The 27022-nt window shown below is 37.9% G+C and overlaps 1 protein-coding gene across 1 annotated transcript; it reads left to right on the plus strand.

Annotated features, from left to right (window-relative positions):
- Positions 1 to 4769: 4769 nt before the first annotated feature.
- LOC127162792 (uncharacterized) lies at positions 4770 to 24838 on the plus strand. The gene is made up of 7 exons (XM_051105636.1): positions 4770 to 4787; positions 5134 to 5212; positions 13039 to 13173; positions 13670 to 16966; positions 19009 to 19042; positions 23365 to 24229; positions 24824 to 24838. Exons 4-7 carry the CDS (start codon positions 13723 to 13725, stop codon positions 24836 to 24838), a joined length of 4158 nt encoding a protein of 1385 aa, XP_050961593.1. The 5' UTR covers positions 4770 to 4787; positions 5134 to 5212; positions 13039 to 13173; positions 13670 to 13722.
- Positions 24839 to 27022: the final 2184 nt, after the last annotated feature.

A 27022-nucleotide genomic window follows, 5' to 3' on the forward strand; every position in this document is an offset into this window, starting at 1 on the left:
ATGTAAACAACATCTTTTATGTGAAATATCTTATTCAGGTCTGTACTAAATAAACAATGTTTAAACGTATTTATTTTGGTAAAATAAATTATTTTAATTAACATTTTGCAGTGTATCTGCAAGGTGTATGTAAGCTTTTAACTTCAACTGTAAACAGTAGTGGTATTTAATACATTTATGATAATTTAGCCTAGTGGATCACAGCGGTCTCTTCTGCTGCATCTCTATGGCGCTGATAGTATTAGCGCTAACTTCCGGGAACTATTGCGCATCTCCACGATCCGCCATTGCTGTAAAAAAAACTGGTCCATTGGAGTGAATGGATTTGTCGCAACTCTCTCTCTCTATCCACCTTATTTTTCCCATAAGAGTGGGTGCAGCCATTTTTTTTTTTTTTTTGTGTCTGGCTTCCGGTCTCATCCACTTCCAGCTATTTTAGCTGCACAAAAAGCTTGTTTTGCTGCTTGATACTGCAAACTGGCATGTCTTACCGTTTTATTTTAATGTATTCTCTTAATTATGAATACACTGGTTTGTAGTGCAAACTGTTTTACCGTTTACTGCACTTCGAGATTCTTCTCGTTATTTTCCTATGGTGAATTATGAACCGGAAGTCTAACACATTACCAGAAAACAGCTTCCGCATTGAAAAATAAGGTGGATACGGCTCTGAATAGACCGAGCCGCGCGACCGACTCGACAGCGCAGGAAAGACGTGTTTGCTAGCGCCACCCAATGGTCAGCGTGGCGCTGACAAACACCAAAAGTGGGACAAGACTATGGCAAGCCAAAGGGGTCAGAATTACGCTATAGATAAATCGCGTTTGCACACAAAACGCCGTTTTTGACGGCGTTTAAAACAGTGTTAGCGCCGTCAAATACGCCGTCTTGGTAGAAAACGCTGTAAAAAACGCGCGTAAACGGTACAAAAGAGTTTTAGTGTTTGTAAAAAGCGCCGCTTTTAACGCCGTATGGCTTGCCACAGGGCCCGGTTAAAAACGCCGTTCTGGTTCCACAGCCAGTAGTATTGAACTGTTCTCACCCAATCACTGATAAACAGAACCAGACCAGACTAATTCACCATGGATCGTTTTAGCGGAAGTGCCTGATAGGAAATATTTATGTACAAAGTATCACTACTAACATTGAATATTGACCGATTCCACGCCTTTATCACACTTTAATGAAATTGTTAATTACATATACAGCATTTAGCATACCAGCCTCATCTGCATGCTGCTGAATAACAAGATGTTATATAATGAGGAAGTTAAGCGATTGTCCGCGGTGCTGCGGTTCAGGCCACATCGAAATTCCCGTAATTACGAGATTCCAACGTGTAAAAAGCGTTCACGTCCTCGTAGAACTCGTAATTACAATTTGTGATTTGTCTTCTGAGAGCTACGACTGGTACCACATGACCGCTGTACCACCTGACCAATGTAGGCTCAAGGCGTTGATAGTGTTGCCATAGAAAAGCAGAATTCCGAGTCTGAGTAGAACGTCACATGTTGTCATCTCAAAATTATGGTAATTACGATATGGCGTGAACGCAGCATTATTAATCACTCATGTGATTAATTTCCAGTCTGTCTACAATATGCTATCAAATAACTGCACACAGACCAGAGGATATATGACTGGTTTAAAATCATCAAATCAAATCAATTATTTTTCAATAATACTGACTTTGGGCTTGAAATATTTCTTTATTTGGATGACTCTAGTGTGATTTAACAACAAATCGAAATACGAACAAAACTAAATAAAATAGAAATTAAACAGTATGATTTGATTATTATTATTGTTGCTGCTGTTGTTTTGTTTTAATAATGGAAAAACGAAAATTAAGCTAGATGTTTCCTATTTTTTTTGGTCGTGGATAAAGAATTAAGGATATCTAGGCTAAAATGCCACAACTTAAATCTAATTTTTTTTTTAATATGTCTAATATAGGGAGCTGATTTCCTCATCATCACAGCCTGTAATGCGCATACATTGACTACATTAGGCTAATTGTTAATAAAAACCTTTAAACCTTACCTTGTTCATTTATGTAATGAGATGAATTCACATTTATTACTATCGATTTTAGGCGAATTTTAAATGTACCAAATTTAAAGGAGTTTGATTTTGGCATTGTAAAAGTATGTCAAATTATTATAAAATTTGGTTGTATATTGTATAATTGTCAGTTATTTTTTTTAAAGATGTGTTCCACTTATCATAAAGTGTTAACATTTTAAATGACAGAATCAACAGTTCTCCATATACAGTAGATTTCACATACACAGGCTAAATAGAGGTTGATTGCTTTGATAGTTTAAATAAGTAACATGGCATTGACCTTCAGGCCTTGTTCATCACATTGTTCAACTTGATATGAAATGATTCTGTTGATTTTTACTGTCCATCTGTAGAAAGGCAGGACCTTCACCACCCCACAGAATAACTCACTGTGACTCCACTATGGTTTCCATCACCACGATGGACCTTTACAAACGTTCACTTTATGTCCTCTGGGCACTCCTGATAAAAACAGAGAGTACATATGTGTTGGAAGGTATATGCGTAATGTGTAGAATGCACAAAAACATTGACAAACGTTATGTGATCTTTCCATTAATATAGAAGAATACAAAGATAATTTGTGACATACACAGAGTTATCCAGCAAGACGTAGTGAAATGCTGCAGTTACTCATCTGATTTACTGTGGGTACTGTGATCAGTGTTTATCGTTAAAGATGTCATATGTATGTGAGTGTTTTGTGTGGGGGGCAGGTAAGTATATATGTGTGAGAGGGATGAAGTGTGTGTGAGTGGGTGAGATGACTGTATTGTGTGGGGGTCAGGGTACAAAAATCAAATGCACATTGATTTAGCATTCACTTTATGTCATAAGAAGTAGATAAAATAGATAGTGCACTATATCTATTCACACATATATATGTGTGTTTCTGTGTGTGTGTGTCTGTGTGTGTGCGCGCATGGTTTTGTTATCCGGCAAGGATGCAGCAAAACAATATCATTTACCCGGCCATGCTCTTGGCCAAGCCTGAGGTACATCCCCACTATCTCCTCCAGTAAAACATAAAATATAAAAACAAATATGGTGTGGCCTTCTAAGTTCATGCACTTTCGAAGTGCGTGCACTCCACTTTGGGACACAGCTATTGTTTTTGAGGCGGCACGAATGGGGGGGTCATCATGTGAAACAGCAGCACCAATAGACTTATGTTTTATTCGAAACATTCACAAACACATTAACTATATCATGAAACATTTCAATTCTCACCTTTAAAGGAGAAGTTCACTTCCAGAACAAAAATGTACAGATAATGTACTCACCCCCTTGTCATCCAAGATGTTTGTGTCTTTCTTTCTTGTGTCGGTAAGAAATTATGTTTCTTGAAGAAAACATTTCAGGATTTCTCTCCATATAGTGGATTTCAATGGTGCTCCGAGTTTGAACTTCCAAAATGTAGTTTAAATGACTCTAAACGATCTCAGCCCAGGATCTTATCTAGCGAAACTATCGGTCATTTTCGAAACAAATTGACAATTTATGTACAAAATATGTTTTATTCAGACACTGTCATGAAAATACCATTTGACCAATTAATCAAATAATACAGTCCAAAAAATAAAAATAAATACACACACGTTTCTTAAAAAAAGAAGAAAAAAAAAAGTATTATTGGTTAATCTGACTGTCATTCACGAAACTGGCCAATGACAGCCTCGCGCGCCTTTTTTACTAGTGCAGTTTGAAAATATACTAATCAGTTTGGTGATGTGCTGCTACTGATCCACAAGATTACTCGCTCGCTCAGTTCCTGATTATGTGCCTGTTACATTCTTATTGTAAACTAATTTGAGCTGTGAGATGTCAACGGAGAACAGAAGCTGGAATGTGAACACAGAGGAAGGGGCAGACTGGATGTGTGAGATCCCGAAAACATCCCAACAAACATGAGACGTCCACCCGACGTGCAGATCATGTCTATATTCCGACAAAGACGTTGAAATGACGTCGTTTGGACGTACAGTGCTCAGTGGGATATGGCGATGTCAGGTAACAAAACATTTTTCAATCAAACCATCATAAAGTTATGATTTGTGCCCACAATTAATTAACGTGAGAGGACATTAAAGGGAGAGGCTAATCGCGATTAGCGTATTAGCACGTATTTCAATGTAAATTAGTGTTTGAAGTTGGTGTGTGTTTGTGTGTATTAATGTTTAGTTTAAAACTCAAACTCATGAGAAGTAAAGGAGCACTGGAATAAGTGAAGTGAGTGATTAAACTGTAATTCACATTCGAAAACACTGGAATATATAGGAGAGTTGAGAGTGTTATGTGTTATATTTGTGTTGATGACCGTTTCTGAGTATTTTTTTTTTTTTTTTTTTTTTTACTTCACCTCTTCAAATACTTCTAATGATAAGATATTGGTTCACATTTTTAAGGAAAAACAGGCACCCAATGCGGAGACTACAGTAAAATGTTAGTCAATTTTAACCACTGTTTCCAGACCTCAGATTGGGTTTGAAATATCTGTAGTATGAAGTATGATTATAATCATTATAAGTACATTTGTAAGACATTTCTTTCATTGGTGATAACCAATGGAGTAACTTTTTTTTCTCCCTGTTGTCTTTCTTTTTCTGAGGCGGCACAAAGAAAGGGAAATAGATCTTGTCATCATCTTAAGTCCTTTATTTCATTCACTGGAGAACATCACAGCCTTCAGATGTGTCATATCAGGATAAATGCAACTGCAGGTAAAATTATATTATGGTTGATTTGACTCTGGTGTACAAATGGGCTTTTTAAAGATACAATTGTATTTAACTTGCTATGATATCTATTGAAAGAGTCCATTCTTTGTGAATCCTCTTTGTCTTTCTTTTGGGGATTCACATTTTTCTGATGGGATTGTTATGCATTAGGTTCATGTTTCGATCATAACTAACAGTTTCAAAGCTGACAATTTGTGTATGTTGCCTAAATGGCTTATATTGGCAAATTTCAGTACAATTTAAATATGTTTTGTTTAAGAATGTTTAAAGGAATGGTTAAAAAAAAAAATAATTATTTTTAAGGCTCGTTGGGCCCATCCCACTACAGATTCACCAAGGATCCAGCTGATCACTGCCAATTTGGAGGAGGATTGTCCTTTATCTGCTACATTGCACTCTCACATCTGGTATGGATTCACTGACTCTTTGTGATATGTGAGATATTTTGATTTTACTAAATGTAGTGATTTTACTTAATTTGTTTTTACATAATTTTCTTAAAGGGAATGTTCACCCCAAAATGAAAGTTATGGCATCATTTACCCTTCATCACCCTTATGTTTTTCCAAACCTGTATGAATTTCTTTCTTCTGTTGAAGACAAAAATATTTTTTGAAGAATGTTGATAACCAAACAGTTCATAGTTCAACTGTCTAGTTACCAACGTTTGGAACAACATAAGTGTGAATAAATGATGACAGAATTTTCATTTTTTAAGTGAACTATACCTTTATACAATGTTTAGTTATGAGTCTAAATTAAAAGTGTAATGTTTGTCTTCAAATATAAGCATAAGTAGATGGAGACACATATTATCAGAAATTGATGAAAAATGACTAACACCGTGTCCACAACAGATGTGACAGTTGTTATGGCGTGACAGCTAAAGTCTGTCTACACTAGATGCGACCAAGCGACCGTTGAAAATCATTTCAAGGGGTCATCGGATGCAAAACTCACTTTTACAAGTTGTTTGAACATAAATGTGTGTGCACAACCACCCGATAATGATAAAAATTCACCCAGTGTTTTTTTTTTTTTTTTTTTAAATCTTTATAAGTAATATGCCTTTTTTCAAATCAGGTCATTCTCAGTGTCTTATTGGTGTGACGTCACACCAACCAAGGCCGCTCCCATGACAGTTGATTGACTTGACAGTCTTATCTTAAACCCACCCTAAATGAGCTGAGTGAGCGCTGAGAACAGTCCGACCACCATTATTGTTTCGACTCCGGTGCAGGGGAAGACAAGAATGTCCCCAATAACCTACATAAATGCATCTATGTTCATGCGAATCATTTGTAATCTAGTTTCACCTACAGCAGAAGTGAGTATATGGGTGTTTTTTATGCATCTTTGCAATTCGTGTTTCTTTATAATGTGCTAGTTAGCAAGTTTTATGGCTGAATGCAGCTAAAGTAGACACTACTGATCATCACCCCACAGAAGATAGAGGCGGGGTGGCAGAGCTCATTAGTGTTTAAAGGAACATGCAACAGAATGGCTCACTCTAAAAAGGCTGATTTTGACATGGTAAAATGGATGTTTTTTTTACTCTACCATTGAGAAATTTTAACCAAAGTATGTTGTAGACTTCTCATTAAAACCCTAAAGAATCATATCAACTTGTGGAAAATGGGCACCCGATGACCCCTTTAAACTTTGTCAGTACGTCATAAATAAAATGAGGCATCAGTTTGCCAGCGGGGATTTGTCGTGTTGTGCCGCGCCGCATCCAGTGTAGACAGTACACTAGGTGCATTTCCATTACGGATTTGCACAAAACTTTTGCAATGTTTTTTAAATGTCAAAAAAAAATTACGCCATTTTCATTAACCAGTGTTATGAGAACCACGCTGCTCACGTCTGGTGTTGACGAGGTGTAACCATCCATTTGTTTTAAGAAGCAAACTTAACATCTTATCTTTTTCGAATCCTGATTACGAGACGTTGAGCCACAAAGCTTTGTGTTGTGCTGCTTATACTAACCAAGCAATAAAAGCATCCTTTCTCATGCTTAAAACAAGGTGTCTGCAAATCAGAGTCTGAAACAGTCACTTGGACAATGTTGTCTTACACCACTTCACAGTTGATAAGTAGAAAGAGAATTTTTGATTGACATTGCAGTCATTTATTATGTTCTTTAATATAATATTACAACAACTTCAGCTCATTTTGTGCATCATATGTCATTTCTACGTCATTACACATGCGCAAAACTTTTCTAGTTCAGTTATCAATTTGATCAAGTGTTTACATGTCCTTTGTAATGGATTAGAAAAGGTTTGTCCTACCTTTCTAAAGTAATTGAAATCGTAATCAGTTTGAGCATTTTTATTTCGATTGAGTTGTTTACATGGAGCTTTTTTGCAATGCAGTGCTTCATGTCAATGTACCTACTGATCCAGAAAGAGAGGACAGTTGTCATGTGTAGGAATAAAACAGTGTCACAAAGTTTTTTAACAGCACTTATCGTTTTTTTTTTTCTGTGTTAGAATTATTCAAAGAATTATATCAAAGAAGTACTGGGATAAAAGTTTAGTTTGGATATAATCACTGATGTCTGCAGTAGCTATCAAAATAGAGCAAATCATTTGAAACAAAGTTGACAGTTCAGATAAAGATTATATCAGTGATATTACACCAGTAGGTGCTGACAAGTGACTGTTAAACACATGTATTTGTCATTGAATCATTCAAGAGATTCATTAAAAACACAGATTCATCCAGTAATGAAACAACATATATTCATGAGTCATTTAATCATTCATTCATTAAAAAAAAGAAAAAACATTCAAGATTAAACATTTTTAAAAGACTGCAGTTATTAGTATTTTGTCAGTCCAGTAAATATACACTTTATTTTTAGTTTGATTCTCTATATATCCAGAATCATGCAGCTCTAATTTAAGTTATTAAAACTGAGACTCTTAAAGTCTTTTTGACAAAAACAAAAAGTCTGTCGTCATTTACTCGCCCTTGAGTTGCTCCAAGTAAAAGTTATTATTTTGTAGTATTTTAATGTGTAATAATATTTCATGTTTACTAAACACATCGCAGAAAAGTTGTCTATTGGAATAGCCTGTAAACAAGCACCTTTGCTTTTACTCTGTTGTTTTCCTTACTGTAGTGGAGGGCAGCATCTTCATACCTCATCTTCCTGAAAAATTTAAAAATGTCCTATTTTTAAATATGTTTGTATATATATTTGTTTTGCAGAGGCTGTTAAGAAGACTGCACTGATGTCAAAGATCAACCAGCAAGAATCTGAGAGGGAACTCTCAAAACAGTTTACTGGGACCAGAGACAGAGGAGGACTGAGGGTGTCTAGAATGCACAAATGTTTCATAGTTGGGCCCCACCTAAAGCCCGGTGAAATCCTACATAAAACCCACATTGGGTAAGTTGCATGGGACCAACATGGAACCCACTGACAAACCCACTTACAACCCATATTTAGATGGAACCCAAATGGATTTTGCATATGATCCCTAGATGGGCCCCACCTAAAGCCCAGGTAAATCCTGTATAAAACCCACATGGGTATGTTGCGTCGGGCCAACATGGAACCCGTGGACAAACCCATGTAAAACCCATATTTAGATGGAACCCAGATGGGTTTTGCATATGATCCCTAGATGGGCCCCACCTAAAGCCCAGTGAAATCCTACATAAAACCCACATTGGGTAAGTTGCATGGGGCCAACATGGAACCTGTGGACAAACCCACTTAAAACCCATATTTCAGCCCATGTAGTAACCTTGTAGTACCCACATTAAACCTAAAGATGGTCTTTCACATGTTGCCCAGTTGGGGCCCACCTGTTGGCAAGTGTAATCCCACACAAAACCCATGTGGGCAACTGGTATGGGGCCATTGTGGAACCCACAGACAATCCCACTTTGGGCCCACTTTTTCAGCCCATGTCAAACCCACATGGGCCCCACAATCAAATGTTAGCTGGGTTAAAGCTGGGACCGAGATGGGTCTTGCACATGTTTCCCAGTTGGGTCCCACCAAGTAGCGAGTGCAATCCCATATGGAATCCATGTAGGCAATTAAAATGGGGCCATTATGGAACCCACGGACAATGTCATATAGAGCCCATTTTTTCAGCCCATTTCAAACCCACATGGGCCCCACAATCAAATGTTAGCTGGGTTAAAGCTGGGACCGAGATGGGTCTTGTGCATGTTGCCCAGTTAGGTCCCACTTTGTGACAAGGACCATTATGGAACCCGCAGACAATCCTATATGGGGCCCATTTTTCAGCCCAGTTCATGCGCATATGGGCCCCACATACAAATGTTGGCTGGAACCTTACCCATGCCCCACCTTAATAACAGTAAAAGTGTTTTGCAATACAATATGACCATAATAAGTATGCTGTACTTATTTTTTTGATGTAAGTACATAGTAGTTAAGGCCACCTAATAAAAAGTGTGGCCAATTTTTGTTTCAATTACAACTTATATTGACTATTACTGTGATCTTAATGTGAGCTCTGTGGTTAAAATATATTTATTTGAGCAGTTTAATTCCCCTGAAGAGAATTCACACAAGAATGTGATATTCTGTAAATATCACATTCGTCACAATCGTTTGGCTGTTTGTTCCTTTAATAATGGCAGTACGTTTTAAGACAAGTTTTGGATTATGAAAGGAATCATGAATAGTTCATGTAATTATACAGTTTAGTTTTCAAAGTCTCTGATAAAAACATGTTTTTATTGCAGCAAACATTTGAAAAATTGAATAACCATATATGAAATAAAATTAGCCCAGCTTTTTTTCAGTATGAGCAGACATTGGGTTAAACTGCAACCTGACACTCCCATTTCCCAAATCTCTGTGTAAACAGGCACATGCAAATAATCTCTGTGCTCTTTGAATTCACGTGATATATCAGAAAGTGATGGGGGTGTGTGTGTGTGTGCGTGTGTGCACCTGGTATTCATCACGTTATGGGGACCAAATGTCCCCACAAGGATAGTAATACCAGTAAATTTTGACCCTACATTTTTTTTCTTCTTCTTCTTTAGTTATTACATTTATTTCACTATTAACACAGTTAGAAAGCCACTGGAAGAAATCAATGGAGGAAAATGTGCTAATTTGCTGATCAATGACAATATTAATTTGTACACATTAACCCTACATCAGCTGTGCCTACCTGATTATATATTTTGTAAAAGAGTTAAGAGTTGTGTACGCTGGATTAATTTATTATTGATACCATAGAATAGTATAATTTTAAAGACTGAAATGACCCCTTGGCTAATGTAACCCACCAGTGCTAGTAGTGTGCCATAGTTCCCCTCAACAAGGGACCCTTGGTTTAAGCCTAGGTAAGCCTGTGCAATAATGTGGCCCGGGATGTCATGAAAGAGTGTACATTAACAGGACACAGAGTGAGTCATTTCAGGATTATCAGAGAATCAAAAAGCAGAGATCTTTCAGTTACAGAAACAATGGCAGTTTCTGCTTTATGACTCATCAGAATGCTGTTAGACAATGGCATTAGATGCTCACCATGAAATCATTGTAAAAAATATTTTAATATGCATCCTTTCCTAGGGGCGATTCTAGGATTTTATTTCTGGGGGCTCAGCTCCCTCATGGGGGTATTATAATAATATAAAAAAAAAAATCTTATATATATAAACGTTTGTCTAATGAGGTGGTATGCTATATTTACTGCGGTATTCCACTGTATTGCATTGATAGGTGTGACGTTTGAGTACTGAATCAAGGTTATTTCCGTAAATGAAAACTAAAACTAAGACGAAAACGTTTGATCAAAAAAAACATTTTCGTAAACTTAAATAAAATAAAAACATAAAAAAAAACTAAAACAAAACAAAACAGTTATTGAAAAACGGACTGACATAGAATAATAATGATCAAAAATAAATAATAGTTTTCGTAATAATTTCTTACCCCATGGTGGAAAAATATATTAGCTGGTGGCCAGTTTAGGAAAATACCTGTAAATGGCACATCATGCACGTGAGGTTATCTGACTGAGAGACGGTGTTGTCCCCTTTTTCGACCCCTCTCTAGTTGAAATCGCTACCTGATTGCCTAATCCTAACCCCACCCCCACACCTAACCCTAAACCTACCAATACTAGGGGTTAGTAATCTGGCGGGGGTCAGAATTCAGCATAACAACAGAAAGCAAAGTCTTGTACGGGTCCCATTTGGTAATCCTGCATCCGCAATAGCCTGCTTATCAGGTGTTGCATCAGAACACCCATCGGCCGTTATCCAACAGCAGCACTAATTTAATTCTGTTCCCCGTATGACATAAAGACCGTGACCCGAGTGACTTAAAACTGGTTTTGTGGTCCAGGGCCACATATATAGTATGTAATATAATTATTATATATTTTTGGCACTTACCAACACTACTGAAAGTAAAAGAATATTCAAATAGAGAATAAATAATATTCTTTGTGTGTACAAAAAGTACAAAAATGTTGAGTTAGGGCACAATAACACAGTTCACAACTTAATTAATTTAGATTTACACAAAATGTCATAAAATAATAAAAGCAAACAGCTCATATTCCTTCAAATCATGTGACATACTTGAAATTCCGGAACACGAGGACACACCCACTTGTTATCCAGACATATAACACGTTGCTTTGTATTTTCACAAATTACTTTAGAAGAACTTCACTGTCAACTCTACAGAAGAATAGCGCATCAGATAGTAAGTATAAAAATAAATGCTTTCTTAGTGGAACATTTGAATGATCTACTTTGAGAACACTTTTATATCAAACAAATGTGTTACTCTTTATGTAAAAGCCTATTCTATCCTTATCATCTCTTGCTTGTTGTTTGCAAGGATGCTGGAATGATTTAAGTGTATCTATTTATTTTAACACAGACAGAGATGTCTGTGCAAGAACGGACAGTGGAGAGAAGCTGATGTTGTTAATTTAAAGCTCTTTCTAATATAATCTAATATAATGGCAGGAATGAAGATTTTCACACATGGATTATAAGAATCCTTCATCAAGTAGAGATTCATAAAATAAGTGTGTCAGATTTGACAGTTAACGATAACACTATGGCTCACTTGGAGGCCAAAATTATTGATATAGCCAAAAACACTGATGAGAAAACATTGGATGAGATTGTAAAATGCTACAAAACGGATGCATGCAAGAAAACCTGTCCAGAGTTTTACATTATCAATCCATACTGTCACGGCCAGCTCGTCCCCGACCGTAACATAAAGAGGAACACATATACAAAAGAAATTCATTTATTAAAGGAAAAGTTGTAAGTACAAAAACGGGAAAAAAAACAACAAAGTCTAGGGTTAGAAATAAACAACAAAAAGATAATCCATTGGGGTAGCAAATATTGACAAAAAAATCTCTCTCTCTCTCTAACACACACACACACCTGTTTACTGTACAGTTACAAAATGTTACTGTTTGCATTTCTAGTAGCTAACCCTCTTTCCTTAAACACACACCTTGTCCTCTGTTTCTCGCTCTGCAGATTGAAGAACGCGCTGAAAGACAGGGAGGAGCTGAAGTCTGTCGCCTTGTCATATGAAATTTAAAGGGAACTGAGACGATCACAAATTTGTGTACAGTTAATGGAGCTAATCGCAAAATTTTAGGGGGGCCGAGTAGTAATTTTAGTCACAAATTGCCTACGCTCATGTCCTTTCATTTAAAATCATTAGAGCACAGTCAGTCCTCTTTTTTCCCTAAATTAGAACAGATCCTGTGATGCATCCTTGTTTGTTAAACAAATGTTCAGGTGTGTTTATTCACGCTACTGAGATCTCTTCTGTGAGCTGCATCCTGCTTTTATGCAAATCTACTATGCTTTCACTATTTCTAATATTCCTTCATGCGCTAACATGTCTTGTTCAATGTTAATGGATAAAAGTGTCTGCTAAATGAATAAATGTAAATGCTATTCAAGACAGGTCCTATATATCCATCTTGTGGTTGTCAGAGCACTTCTATTCACACTCTATGCACAAGTAAAAGGATGTGTTTGTCTATTAGATTTGGTTGGGAGGGGGTTGGGAATTCATAGAGCAGAATTTCAGTCAAGTCATCCTTATTTATGTTAGGTCTCTTTACAATACAGATTATGTAAAAGCAGCTTTAAAGTATTACACATGAAGATAGTATGTCGATAATGCAAGAAGGTGATAGTAAACACTCTCATCACTATCTCCACTTTGATTCAGTGCTGTAGAGGTCGTCTCTAGGTGCTGATCCACCATCTGGGCTGGGTACGGACTGGATCTGGGTGACTGCAGTGATCTTGGAATAATAAGTCTTCAGCTGACCACCTTCAGTCAGAAGCTCTTCAAAGACTCCAGGTTTGTACAAATATTGGTGGCTGTGAATTGTTTTAAAATGTGGAGTTGTATGTTATTTTAATTAACTGTATAATATCTTAGAATTTAAATGCTGCTGGGAAATGCAGGAATGCATGCATTCTTACAGTAGATCCAAACACTTATTTTCTTAGAAAATGTCTCTTTTAAACAAGTACAGTGTCTTTATTTATCCACTGTATTCAGTCAATTGAATGTGTGGTAATTTCCCACATTGGTGTGACCATGCAGTGACCCATATGATATTATTAAAGATCAGAAACATTGAACAAACATTCTATTAATGTTACTGGAAGAATATTTGTTCATAATTGTGAGAGATCCTTGCCAGAACATTACCCAAAGAAATAAGACAAATAATATCAAACAAATGTGTTACTCTTTATGTAAAAGCCTATTCTATCCTTATCATCTCTTGCTTGTTGTTCGCTAGATGATAAGATGAATGATTTAAGTGTATCTATTTATTTTAACACAGACAGAGATGTCACATTGTGAAAAATATACAAAGTAATTTCCAGAGTTTTAAAAATGGAAGCATCAGGAAAACTGCTGTCATCAAGACTGTTTTCCCTGTGCAAGAACGGACAGTGGAGAGAAGATGATGTTGTTAAACTATTTAAAGCTCTTGTGGAGCAATATAATGGCAGGAATGAAGATTTTCACACATGGATTATAAGAATCCTTCATCAAGTAGAGATTCATAAAATAAGTGTGTCAGATTTGACCGTTAACGATAACACTATGGATCACGTGGAGGCCAAAATTATTGACACAGCCAAAAACACTGATGAGAAAACATTGGATGAGATCGTAAAGGAAATCTGTGAACAATCATATATTGATGAACAAACCATGAGAGAAGTGAAAGAAATTGTCCACTCTGTTTATGAATGTCGTTCAGCTTCTACAGCACCACATCTACAAGGAATAAAGCAAAATTTGTTCAAGCTTTGCAAAGCCGTAGAAAAGACAAAGAAATATAAACCTCGAGTGACTCAGATGGTAAGCTGGTGCATTCTTGTTCTTTCTAAATCAAGTCGGCTCATTCAGGTTTTAACGGGAGAAGGAAAGTCATGCATTGTGGCAATGTTTGCAGCATATAAGGTCATGATTGAAAAAAAAAACCCTGATATTATCTCCAGTTCTCCTGTACTTGCTGAAAGAGATGCTGATGAATGGTTGGCATTTTATAAGGAACTAAATATCACTGTTGACGTCAACACCAATAAATCAGATGGCAAAGAGCTGAAGAAGTGCTATGAATGTCAGGTGGTCTATGGTACGACTCAGAGCTTTGCAGGTGATTTTCTGAGACAGTGTTTCCACAGAAGAGATGTGAGACCTATAAGAGAGTTTCAGTGTGTTATAGTGGATGAGGTGGACTCACTAATGTTGGACAAAGGTCTTGAAGTGGTCTACCTGAATAGTAATTTGCCTCTCATGGAACCATTGAATGTAATACTGGCTGAAATTTGGTTGATCATCAACCAGCTGAAGCGTTTTGATACTGGAGAGATTTTAGGGCCCATTCAGCCCTTCTCTGACGTTATGTCTGAAATCATACATGAAAATAAAAACATTGATCAACTCAGTATTGTGGAGATGGCTGTGGATACAGGAATTATGCCTTTAAAATCACCAATAAAGATGGAAGAAAACATGGGAGATGTTTTGAAACAACTAGATAATGCAAGTGTTGTGCAAATGGTGGCATTTTTAACCACGTTTGTGAGAAATTTTCCTCAATATTTCTTTAAACTATACCAGCAAGAGCCTGATGGGACTTTAAGGAAACAAGCAGATGACATCGGTTCTGCAGGTAATGATAAAGAGCAAGACATATCAATTGTTCTCCTAGGAAATAGAAAATGTCATGTTGTGCACTTTGAGGAGGACTCCCTAGTTAAATCACTGGGAGAAATGATTAAAAAGCGTTATCAGTCTGAGACAGTAAAGGAACAAAATCAATCTCGTATTCCAGGCCTTCAAGATCTCATTAATGACAAGATGTCAACTTGGATTGAAAATGCTCTGCTAGCCACCAAAATGACTGAGGGCCATGAATTTATCTTTCATGGAGATGGAGTTGTTCCTGTTGATTATGAATGCACTGGTGTTGTACAGAACAACATGAGATGGGGGAACGGACTTCAGCAGTTCCTGGAGATGAAACACCATACTAAACTGTCCAACATGAGTCTAATAACAAACTTTATGTCTAATGTGGGTTTATTCAAGAAATATCCAAACCAGATCTATGGGATCACAGGAACTTTGGGTGACCAAACGGAGCTTGATATGCTGAAGAGGCTCTACGATGGCATTAAGACCTGCAAGATTCCCTCATTCAGACGAAGAAAACTTTATGAGCTTGAAGGCATGGTTATTTCTGAAGAGGGTGAGTGGATCAGGAGCATCTGTAATGTTGTTCAGGATCAAGTAACCTCCACAGTCTATCGAGGTCCACGAGCAGCTCTTGTCATCTGTGAAACAATCAATCGTGCAGAAATGTTTTATAATGCCTTTGCACGGATCATGTCTGCAACTAAACTAAAACGCTATGTGAATAACAACAGTGATAACTCTACAGTAACAAATTCAACAGTTCAAGCAGGAGAAATCATCATTGCAACTAATCTAGCAGGTCGAGGAACAGACCTAAAGGTTTGTGAAGGTGTAAACGAGGCAGGAGGTCTGTTTGTGGTGCAAACCTTCTTACCTCTGAATGTCCGTGTTGAACAGCAAGCCTTTGGACGAACGGCTCACCAAGGGAGTCCAGGATCTGCTCAACTCATTATGTGCACCAGCCACTTCTCTGACTCTGTTAAAATGGTGATGAGCTTAAACACATCTGTCACCAGCTTTCACAAATATCTGAGCTATCATACATCGTTGACAGAGAATTTGTTAGAGGATGCACTTAATCATTACCTTGAAAATCACAACTTTCCAATTCATAAGGCAATGGCCTCTACTCTAACAGACCTCTTAATCATAAAATCATTCTCATTACAAGATCTAGAAAAGGCAAAAGAAGCCAGGAACATTGTGGTGAAAATCAGACTCTCAAGATTCCTTGAAAAAGAAATTCCAAAAATCACAAAAAAGGAAAAACTTTTTTCTGTTTACCTTGATTTTTTGGACAAAATTTATAAAGATGGTGTTCTTTCAGGGCAGCGCGATGTAATTGTGTCCTGTCTTCATGAGTGTTGGGGTTTGTGGTTCCTGAAGTACTTCAGCGAGAAAACATCCATTGAGACATTGGAGAAACAGCTGAACAATGACTTGTCAAATGCAAAGCAGAAACTGTTGAGCAAACAGTCCCCATCTACTATGGTCTATTATTACATTAGGTCTGGAAACATTCTACGTCAGAAGGGACACCTTGCAGAAAGCATTGAGATGTACACCAAAGCTTTGGAGGAAGGTGCTTGCTGGAAGTTTATTCCTCTCTATAATCGTGCACTGGCCACTGTTATGCAGAAAGATGGTGATTATATTACTAAAGCTCTAGCTGACCTTGATATGGCTGAAAAGGCTATAGATTCATACAAGTCACAACTGTCACAAATTCTGACTTTTGTAAAACCACCAAGTCAAGAAAAAACATCACTTGCAGAACAGTTTCAAGTGAAGCTTGCTATAGCAGACCTTCTCGAGATGAACATTCAAGATGCTGTGATGGAGTTGAAGAGGGCTAAAAGCACAGGAGGAGATGTGACATTTTTTTTGGCCATAGACATTTTAATGAGGCATGTAAGCAGTACAGAAGGTGAGAACCTGACTGAAAGACTTGCACATCTTCTAGCAGACTGTATGTAACTGGTTATGGTTAATTTGAATATATATATATATATATATATATATATGGGTTTCTGGACATGCAATTTGCTTAGCTATAATTCATAGGCAGGATTATGCTAATTGTGAATGAGCATGCACACGCGCCCTATTTAAGAAAGATTGGAATTCATTAACATACACATTTTGCTATAAAATTTGCGTTTATGAAGTGTTTGTGAATCTGGAGGAGAGTTTTCAGGAAAGTCATTTATTTACACAAGTTTCATGAATGAGGCCCATTGCATGTACATTTATATTGTCAGCAATGATGATCTCAACAACAACAACAAAAATATCACTTGCAAATTATTAAGATTGGCTTGAGAAAGACTTACATTGACGGAATGTTCAAATGAGCAACACTTTTCAAATTCCAACTGTCAAAACTCCCAGAATCCTTTGAGACTCAATCAAGCTTCCCTTCTATGTACTGTATTTCTAATCCATTTAAACTCATTCAAACTCATCTATCTATCTATCTATCTATCTATCTATCTATCTATCTGTCTATAGCTAGCAACTAGAATCATGCCAACAACTTGCTAATCAGGCTATAAACAGGCAAGCAACATGCTAATCATGTTAGAAGCATGTTAGCAACATGCTAGCAACTTGCTAATCGTGCTAGAAACATGCAAGCAGCATGCTATCAACTTGCTAATCATGCTAGAAACGGGCTAACAACATGCTAATCATGTTAGAAACATGCAAGCAACATGCTATCAACTTGCTAATCATGCTAGAAACGGGCTAGCAACATGCTAGCAACTTGCTAATCATGTTAGAAACATGCAAGCAGCATGCTAACAACTTGCAAATCATGTTAAAAACATGTTAGCAAACCTGCTAATCATGCTAGAAGCATGCTAGCAACTTGATAATCATGCTAGAAGCATGCTAGCAACTTGCTAATCATGTTAGAAACATGCAAGCAACATGCTATCAACTTGTTAATCATGCTAGAAACGGGCTAGCAACATGCTAAACATGTTAGAAGCATGTTAGCAACATGCTAGCAACTTGCTAATCGTGCTAGGAAACATGCAAGCAGCATGCTAACAACTTGCAAATCATGTTAAAAACATGTTAGCAAACCTGCTAATCATGCTAGAAGCATGCTAGCAACTTGCTAATCATGCTAGAAGCATGCTAGCAACTTGCTAATCATGTTAGAAACATGCAAGCAACATGCTATCAACTTGCTAATCATGCTAGAAACGAGCTAGCAACATGCTAGCAACTTGCTAATCATGTTAGAAACATGCAAGCAACATGCTATCAACTTGCTAATCATGCTAGAAACGAGCTAGCAACATGCTATCAACTTGCTAATCATGCTAGAAACGGGCTAGCAACTTGCTAAACACGTTAAAAATATGTTAACAAACCTGCTAATCATGCTAGAACCATGCAACCAACTTGTTAATCATGATAGAAATGGGCTAGCAACATGCTAGCAACTTGCTAATCATGCTAGAAACGTTCTAGCAACATGTTAACAAATTGCTAATCGTGCTTATGACTTGCTAATCATGCTAGAAACATGTTAGCAACATGTTAATCATGTTAGAAACATGTTAGAAGCATGCTAACAAATTGCTAATCATGCTAGAAATGGACTAGCAACATTCTAATCATGTTAGAAACATACTAACAACATGCTAGCAACTTGCTAAACATGCTAGAAACATTTCGAACTTTTCAAACGTTTTCAAACTTTCTGGTCCGGCTTTCTTATCTAGTTCATTGTGGGCGTCAGAAGCAAAATAAATGTGGGTGGGTCCTCCTCCCCCCATTATTATATTATTATTATTATTATTATTATTATTATTATTTAAATATGTTAGGCACTTTCAGGTGCTCTATGTAATATAATTAATTGCAATTGAAAATATATACAAATTACAAAGTTAATTATATTGCCCATTATTTACCAATATAATATTTGATTATGCTTAACATCAAATGCAGGAGATGGAAATCAACTGGAAGACATCTTTCAAAGGTAAGCTTGTCTTGCTACAAGATTAAATGGCTAAAAACACATCTCTTCCATCTATACTTGACCCTCTAACACTTTCACTCTCTACTCTATTTCTATTTTATCTACTTGTTTTCTTTTTATTTAAAAGCAAGATCCTCTAGCATTCTTTATTCTTTTGTCTATTCTTTCGACTTACATAAGAAACCATGATGCAGTATGTTACTGCACTAGGCTAACCTAGACTTGTCTAGCACTTGCATATTGTTTCTCTTTTGTTTGTTTTGCTTGCTTCTATATTGTGCTTATTTATAAGTGACTTTGGAAAAAGTAATCTGCTAAATGACTAAATATTGATGTACGATTTGACTTAGTTTATAGATGTTATTAGAAGTACAGCAATATTTTTAACCCTTGTGCGTCAATTTAAAAAAGTTACACATAGGTTCACAGAGGACAAAAATGTCCATGTCAAAAAACTGTCATAAAAAATTTAAAGCTTGGAAGTACAGACTTAAGAAATTGAAACCAAAAAATGTATAGAGGTATAAGTTTATGAAAATTATATTATTTATATATTTTATAATATAATATTTAGAAAATTAAAGCCATAAATGTAAACAAGTTGTGTTCCAAATCCACCCTCAACACCACGGCTGAGGTGAGTCCCTTGAGCAAGGCACCGAACCCCCAACTGCTCACCCGGGCGCCGCACTGCTCCGGGTGTGTGTTGACGGTGTGTGTGCATGTGTTTGTTCACTACTCACTACTGTGTGTGTGCACTTGGATGGGTTAAATGCAGAGCGCAAATTCTGAGTATGGGTCACCATACTTGGCCACACGTCACGTCCTTTCCTTTCCTATAAAGCTATAGCTAAATGTTTAACGTGAATTCTTGTATACAACGTTACAGTACCTCACATTTCAGCAATAATTTTAATATAACTTCTCAAGAGACAATATTATAGAAATGAAACTTGGATATATTTTAGAGTAGTCAATGTGCAGCTTGTATAACAGTGTATATTTACTGTCCCCTAAAAATAACTCAACAAGTGTCAATATTTTGTGTTAGCACCATTGTTATCTACCACTGCCTTAATCATTCTGGGCATGGAATTCACCAGAGCTGCACAGGTTGTTGCTGGGATCCTCTTCAAATCTTCTATAATGACATCACGGAGCTGCTGGATGTTACACACATGGTGCTTCTCCACCTTCTGCTTGAGGATGCCCCATAGGTGCTCAGTAGGGTTCAGGTCAGATCACCTACACCTGCACCTTCCTCAGCAAGGCAATTGTCATCTTGGTGGTGTGTTTGGGGTCATTATCATGTTGGAAAATGTTCCCTGAGAAGGGAACGAGACACTGTGTCCTCTAGGAGTCGCTTGTGGGGAGCGCCTTCTGCGTGACTCCTGTCTGAAGCATATATTCAAAAACTACAAAGTACTGGCCGGCGACATCCTATGACGTCACTACCGGTGCGACTCGTTGCTGCCTGTGCATCTCCGCCAGCATGACCACAGTACAAAAGGATGCCAGTAGAACACAACATCCGCTTCTTCATCTGAAGCTCACATCCAAAGCATGGCGAAGGGACTAGAGGACACAGTGTCTCGTTCCCTTCTCAGGGAACCATGGTTACGTAACCTGAGACGTTCCCTGAGACGTAACCTGAGACGTTCCCTTTCGAGGAAACATCAAACTGCATCCTCTAGGGGTCGCTTGTGGGGAATGGTATACCCACGCTGACATGCTAAGGGGAGTGCATGCCAGAACTAAGGCGAGCACTAAATACCAACTCCAACCGGAAAGGGAGCTGCCCAAAGATATCCAAGCGGATGTCAGTGACCTGTCCCCAACAGCCAAGGAGCCTGAGCTGCTTACCCGATACTTACCTGTTGGGATCAGATATCCAGACCCAGGGTAGAGCTCGAAGGCTTGGAATCAAAGAGAGATTCCTTTAAGGGAATGCAATCAAGCACACAGCAAGCAGTGTGACGAAAAGGCCCAAAGAGCCACTGTTAAATAAACTGCAAAACGGTGGTTTAGGCGAGCAGGAACACCTGCTCCACCCAGGGGCGATGAGCTCTTTAAGAGACCCTCTCTGTAGCGAGGGGAGCATCGTCATGCCTTGCCAAGGAGGCCTTGGAATGACATTCATCTCAGTGTGGCTGCATAAAGAGCAGCAGCGTCCTCAGCCCCCGGGCTGTGTTGCGGGTATTCTCTTGAGGGGCTGTAAGCCACTACCAACCCAATTAGACCTGTGCTTACTACCTCTATAGAAAGTGTGGGCCCTGTTCTTAACCAGGCCCGCAGAACCTCTATAACAAGGGGCTAGAACTGTAACTACTGCTCCTCAAAGCAGGGTTTCCTCAGAAACACCTTTTACTCACACCTTGGTGAAAACAGTGTGGTCAAGCCTACTCCTTGGAGGGGCGACTCACTAGATCCCCATAGACAGTTTGAGGTAGGGCATGATGACTGGGTGGATACGCTGAAACAGGATGCCCCTCAGTGTGGGATGCAGATAGAGTTTCTTCTATAGGGGGCAACAATTTCTTGGTACTCCACACCAGGGCATCACCACACACGCTGGACACCATCTGAGCCAAACAAGTTTATCTTCGTCTCATCAGACCATAGGACATGCTTCCAGTAATTCATGCTCTTGGACAGGTTGTCTTCAGCAAACTGTTTGCTGGCTTTCTTGTAAGCCAGCTTTAGAAAAGGCTTCCTTCTCAGATGACGAGTTAAACCACGATGCTCCGACTTTTAAAAATACGTTCCTCACTCCTTTCAAAATCACACCACTCCGCTCACATACTCTGGCTGCATACACAGTGGTGGGACTTGTGGTGATTCACAGTACAGTACAACTTCTCTCTCTCAAACATTACAGGTGCTGTTGTGGTTTCCCCTCTTCCCCATCGAAGAATTACTCTTGAGTCTTGGGTTTTGATGCCAAAAGATAGACTTTATTGCTGAAACAATCAAGCCGAGTTGTCTATAGAGAACTGATCTTTACTTGGTTGAGGACAGCGTTATATAGTGGTCTTCGCACGCAAGCATGTCAACCTAAATCATTGGGGGGGGGGGGTCCCTAAGGTAAACACTATCATGGGAAACAGATGGTTTTCCTTAACGGCCTCTTAGTGGGCCCCTAAAATAATATGAGATATAGCTCTGCTAGTGGGGCCTAAAAAATAACCATATGGGCTTGTCTATTTTCCATACTTATGGCCTCTACAACAACACAGGACGTGCTTGCCCAGCGAAATGTATGGTAGGACTATAATGGTAAAATAATTTGGACACAATTCCTCTATATTTTAGTTAATAAAATCTTCCTCAGTGCGCACACACAAACGCACAAAAAGTTTATTTAGCGCACACATACAAACCACACTCCGACATCCATACCAACATACCCACACAATTATAGCTGCATAATTTATCCAAAAGACTATAATAGACTACAATTGTCACAGAGTCACCAGCCACGCCAGCCTCCTACACCTGTTCACAATCACCTGATTACTAATCACGAACACCTGCATCCACTTACCTCACCCTACATATCATCACTTCACCTCTTTCCATTGTTGGCTGGTCTTGAGTTTGCACTTACCCACCTGTTTAGCATTCCTAGGTTGATGCAATCCTCTCTCACCACAGAATGAATCCTAAATGAATTCAGATAAGAACTGTTACCCTTCGAGTGACTGAGCTTCAGTGATATTTTTTGTTTAGAACTGACCATTGGGAAGTTTTCTTCTGCTTGATTTAATAAAGAAGCTCCATACCAAATCCTCTATTGTCTGCCCCTTATGACCAGTTGTGACAATAATATGCATTTGCAGAAAACAGGAAAAAGTGAGTATTTGCTGAACTTGATAAAACGGCACCATCTAGGAAAGAATGGTAAAAAAAAATATTTTAATGTCTTGCCAACAAAATGAAAGCCTATTAACATATATATATATATATATTTTTTTAGTTTAATGGCCCTGGGATTAAAAACTGCAGTTTTAATGGGGTTCAATGAGGAGATTTTCATCCTTCTTGAGAGGATGAGAGGAACTTGAGAGGTCTTGAGAGGAACTATTTTTTTGTACCTAGTGTAAAATAGATTTATTAGAGGAAGTGAGGGTGAAATATTAAAATTACAATAAAAATACACAGCTGGCGAAAAAAAAAAAAAAAAAACTGAAAAAGACAAAAACGTCCATAAGATCACACAAGGGTTAAGTTACACCAAAGCACATATTCAGTGGTTGGATTCTTGTACTAGTTCTTACATGGCTAGCCATTCAATGTACTGATAAAAAGGTTTGATTTTTCAGGACACTTCAAAGAAGCATTGAACAACTAACATCACAATTTAACAGAAATCATCAAACTCTGACAAAGCAAATAAAGGATCTGAATGACTTCACAGATTCCCTGGAATCCATGCACAAGAACACTACCGTGGGCAGTTTGGTTGGGTCATCAATAGGAGCAGCAGGAGGAATCGCATCTATAGCTGGTCTGGCTTTGGCCCCGTTCACATTTGGTGCTTCTTTGGCATTTACTGCTGCTGGCGCTGTTGCTGGAGTAGCTGGAGGAGTCACAAGTGGTGCGTCTAACATCACTAATGCAATCAAGCAAAAAAATCTACGTGAGACTATTCAAAAGATCATCAATGATTTCCAATGCACAATCAACCCAATGATTGAGCTTCTGAATAAAATTGGTAACATCACAGAGAAAAGAGAATTTCTGGAGCTGCATGAATTTCAGAGAGCAGCAAGAGGTGCCACAGAAATACTAAGGATTGCATCTGTAGCTAATACGGCTCGAATTGGGAAAAAGTTTGCAGAGGCTGCCAAGGAACTCCGCGTGATGGCCGTCAGTGCTATCCGTGGGCCTGCACAGACTGCCAAAGCTGTGCGGGCAACTGAAGTGACTGCCAAATCTATTCGTACTACAGCAGCATTCAGGGGTGTACTATCAGCTGTGTCTCTTGCGTTTGATGTTTATAGTATTGTTCAAGATTCAACAGAGCTCTCTGAAATGAATAAACCAGGAGACAGAAAAGCAGAAGAAATCAGATCAGAAACACTGAAATTTATTCTTCAGGTAAAAGAAACAGCTGCTCAGTTTAAGATTTGTGTGGACGTAATTAAACATACCATAGACAGAACAGGGGGCAGTTGTGGCCTAATGGTTAGAGAGTCGGACCCTTAAAGGAACACTCCACTTTTTTTTTTTTTTTTTTAAATAGGCTCATTTTCCAACTCCCCTAGAGTCATACAGATGTGTTTTATCGTTTTTGAATCCATTCAGCCGATCTCCGGTCTGGCGGTAGCACTTTTATCATAGCTTAGCATAAATCATTGAATCCGATTAGACCATTAGCATCTCACTATAAAATGACTAAAGAGTTTCAATATTTTTCCTATTTAAAACTTGACTCTTCTGTAGTTGCATCGTGTACTAAGACTGGCGGAAAATGAAAAGTTGTGATTTTATAGGCCGATATGGCTAGGAACTATACTCTCGTTCCGGCGTAATAATCAAGTAATTTTGCTGCGGAACCATGGGTGCAGCAGGCGCAATGATATTACACAGCCGTCACCTCTGCCGGCTGCTATAGGGCTGCGACGGTGGCAGATTTTTTTCCACTGCGGTGGTAATGGACCAACTACCATTGGTGGCGCGGTGTTGAGGTATATTATTTATTTATTTATTTATTTATTTATTTATTTATTGAAACATAAAAAATGAGGCTCAAAAATTATAAAAACGTGTTTATTTCAGCCTACAAAACACTAAAGTAAATATCAAAAAAATTATACAGTTAAATAAGAAAGTAGCCAACATAAGAACGGTAAATATTAAAAAAACATTTGTTGCATGAGTTCATAACAACCTCACCCAACCCTTGTCCAACTGCTCATCAAAATTACTTTACTTTATTAAAACTCTTTAGTCATTTTACAGTGATGCTAATGGTCTAATCGGATTCAATGATTTATGCTAAGCTATGCTAACACTGCTACCGCCAGACCCACAGATTGGCTGAATGGATTCAAAAACGGTAAAACACATCTGTATAACTCTAAGGGAGTTGGAAAATGAACCTATTTTCAAAAAAAGTGGAGTGTTCCTTTAACCTGAAGGTTGCTGATGACACTGATGCACACTGCTCTGTGTGTGCACTTAGGATAAATGTAGAGCACAAATTTTGTTTTGAGGACACCATAGTCACTTGTAACAGCATTTATCAAAAGCTGCAAAACAAAGACAATTATCATAAATGCCACTGATTTTTTTTTTTTACGTTATCAGTCTTGTTCTTGTGTTTCTGATTGTTCTCCAATTATGTGGCATTTTGGTCTGAAAAAAATTGTCAGTCAAAATAAAATTATTATTATTATTATTATTATTATTATTATTATTATTATTATTGTTGTTAATGCTATTTTACTTCTCAGCTCTATTTATCCCCCCTCCCCACAAACAAATGCCTAGTTTTGTATATTTCATATTATTTCTATTACTGTCAATGTTTACACATGAACATGTTAATGGATGACTCATGAAGAACTACAAAAATCTTTAATGTGCAACTAACTGATTAACAGATTAAGTAATATATGAATTGCCATTTAATTAAATGTATCATAATGTATTAATTATTTAACAACAAAAAAATTGACTAATAGTGTAAATGAATCTGTTAATTACCACAATGGGACATGCATTTTAACTTTTGAGTTGTATATTTTACTTAATCATTAGCTAATGATTTGCAAAGATATCATTATGTTATGACTTGACTTGTTGAGTTAATTTCTTTAATAAAGAGCTGTTATAAACCCACTGAAGTCAGATTCATGCTGCAGTTTACGGATTTGTATAATCTCCTTTTTTTCCTACTGATGTGCATTTCTGTCTCATCTCCTCGATATCGATGTAGTTCTTTGTTCTTCTGACTCCACTGATGCCACAGTTTCCCCTGATGAGGCAGAAATGATTCTTTGATTTCTGTCAGATCTTTCTTCTTCAGTAAACTCATCATCTGCTGTGCTGCTGCTCTTCCTCTCCTGCAGTCATCATCATCTTCTTCATCTACTCTGATGTCTGAGTGTTTGGACACATCTTCAAGTCTGAAAGTGGAGGATGATTCTGAAAGAAAATTGTTGAGATACATCTGCCTGATTTCTGTCTTTCACGCCAATTTTATATTTTCGTTTCTGCATCAGGGTGAGAAATGAATCATCCTGAGTAATAAGACAAATAAGTGCCTTTCAGTCCATGTAGAGTTCTCAAACATTTATCATTATTCTATCATTTCTCTTAAGTCGTGGCAGAAGAACAACATTGACTGAGCTCATTTCAGTGAGGATCTGCAGCTGTTTATCTCGTTCTCCTGCATCACTTTGTAGATTACAGAACGCAACACACTCAGTGAATTTATCATCATATGATCTAGATGGACAGAACCTGGGGCCTCATGTATGTGATGCAATGGCAGCATTGGTCTTATTAGAGGACATTGCCAATGGCAGAATCCGAAGAGAACGAGTTTTTTTTCTTTCCAAAGGGAACTGGCAGACCGCTTAGGAATAAGCCAGTCGTCTTTAAGCCGCGCAATGCCAGCTGTATGGGATGGGATCATCCGCATGTCTGCCAGTTATATAAGGTTCCTATACGATGCAGTTGACCAGCCAAACATTAAAGCGCAATTTGCAGCGTTAGCCAGTTTTCCTAATGTAATCGGAGCGATCAACTGCACACACATTGCTATAAAGGCACCATCTGAAGAAGAATTTGCATATGTGAATTTGCATATCTTTCCATTTAAAAAAGGTGTAAATAATATGTGGCAAATATTGTGGCAAGGTGTCCTGGCTCAACACATGAGTCATACATCCTTACAAACGGCATGGTTGGGATGGGGCTCCAAGCTGGCAGGGTGCGCGATGGGTGGCTTCTTGGTGACTGACACATTTA

This window comes from Labeo rohita, chromosome 3, assembly GCF_022985175.1.
Source record: "Labeo rohita strain BAU-BD-2019 chromosome 3, IGBB_LRoh.1.0, whole genome shotgun sequence".
Lineage (NCBI taxonomy): Eukaryota > Metazoa > Chordata > Actinopteri > Cypriniformes > Cyprinidae > Labeo > Labeo rohita.

Bases quoted from the DNA above. Each gene is read 5' to 3' on its own strand.
- LOC127162792 (XM_051105636.1), top strand. From the start codon at position 13,723: ATGGAAGCATCAGGAAAACTGCTGTCATCAAGACTGTTTTCCCTGTGC. The intron at 16,967-19,008 runs GTGAGAACCTGA...CATCAAATGCAG, and splicing joins GCATGTAAGCAGTACAGAAG to GAGATGGAAATCAACTGGAA. The intron at 19,043-23,364 runs GTAAGCTTGTCT...TTGATTTTTCAG, and splicing joins CTGGAAGACATCTTTCAAAG to GACACTTCAAAGAAGCATTG.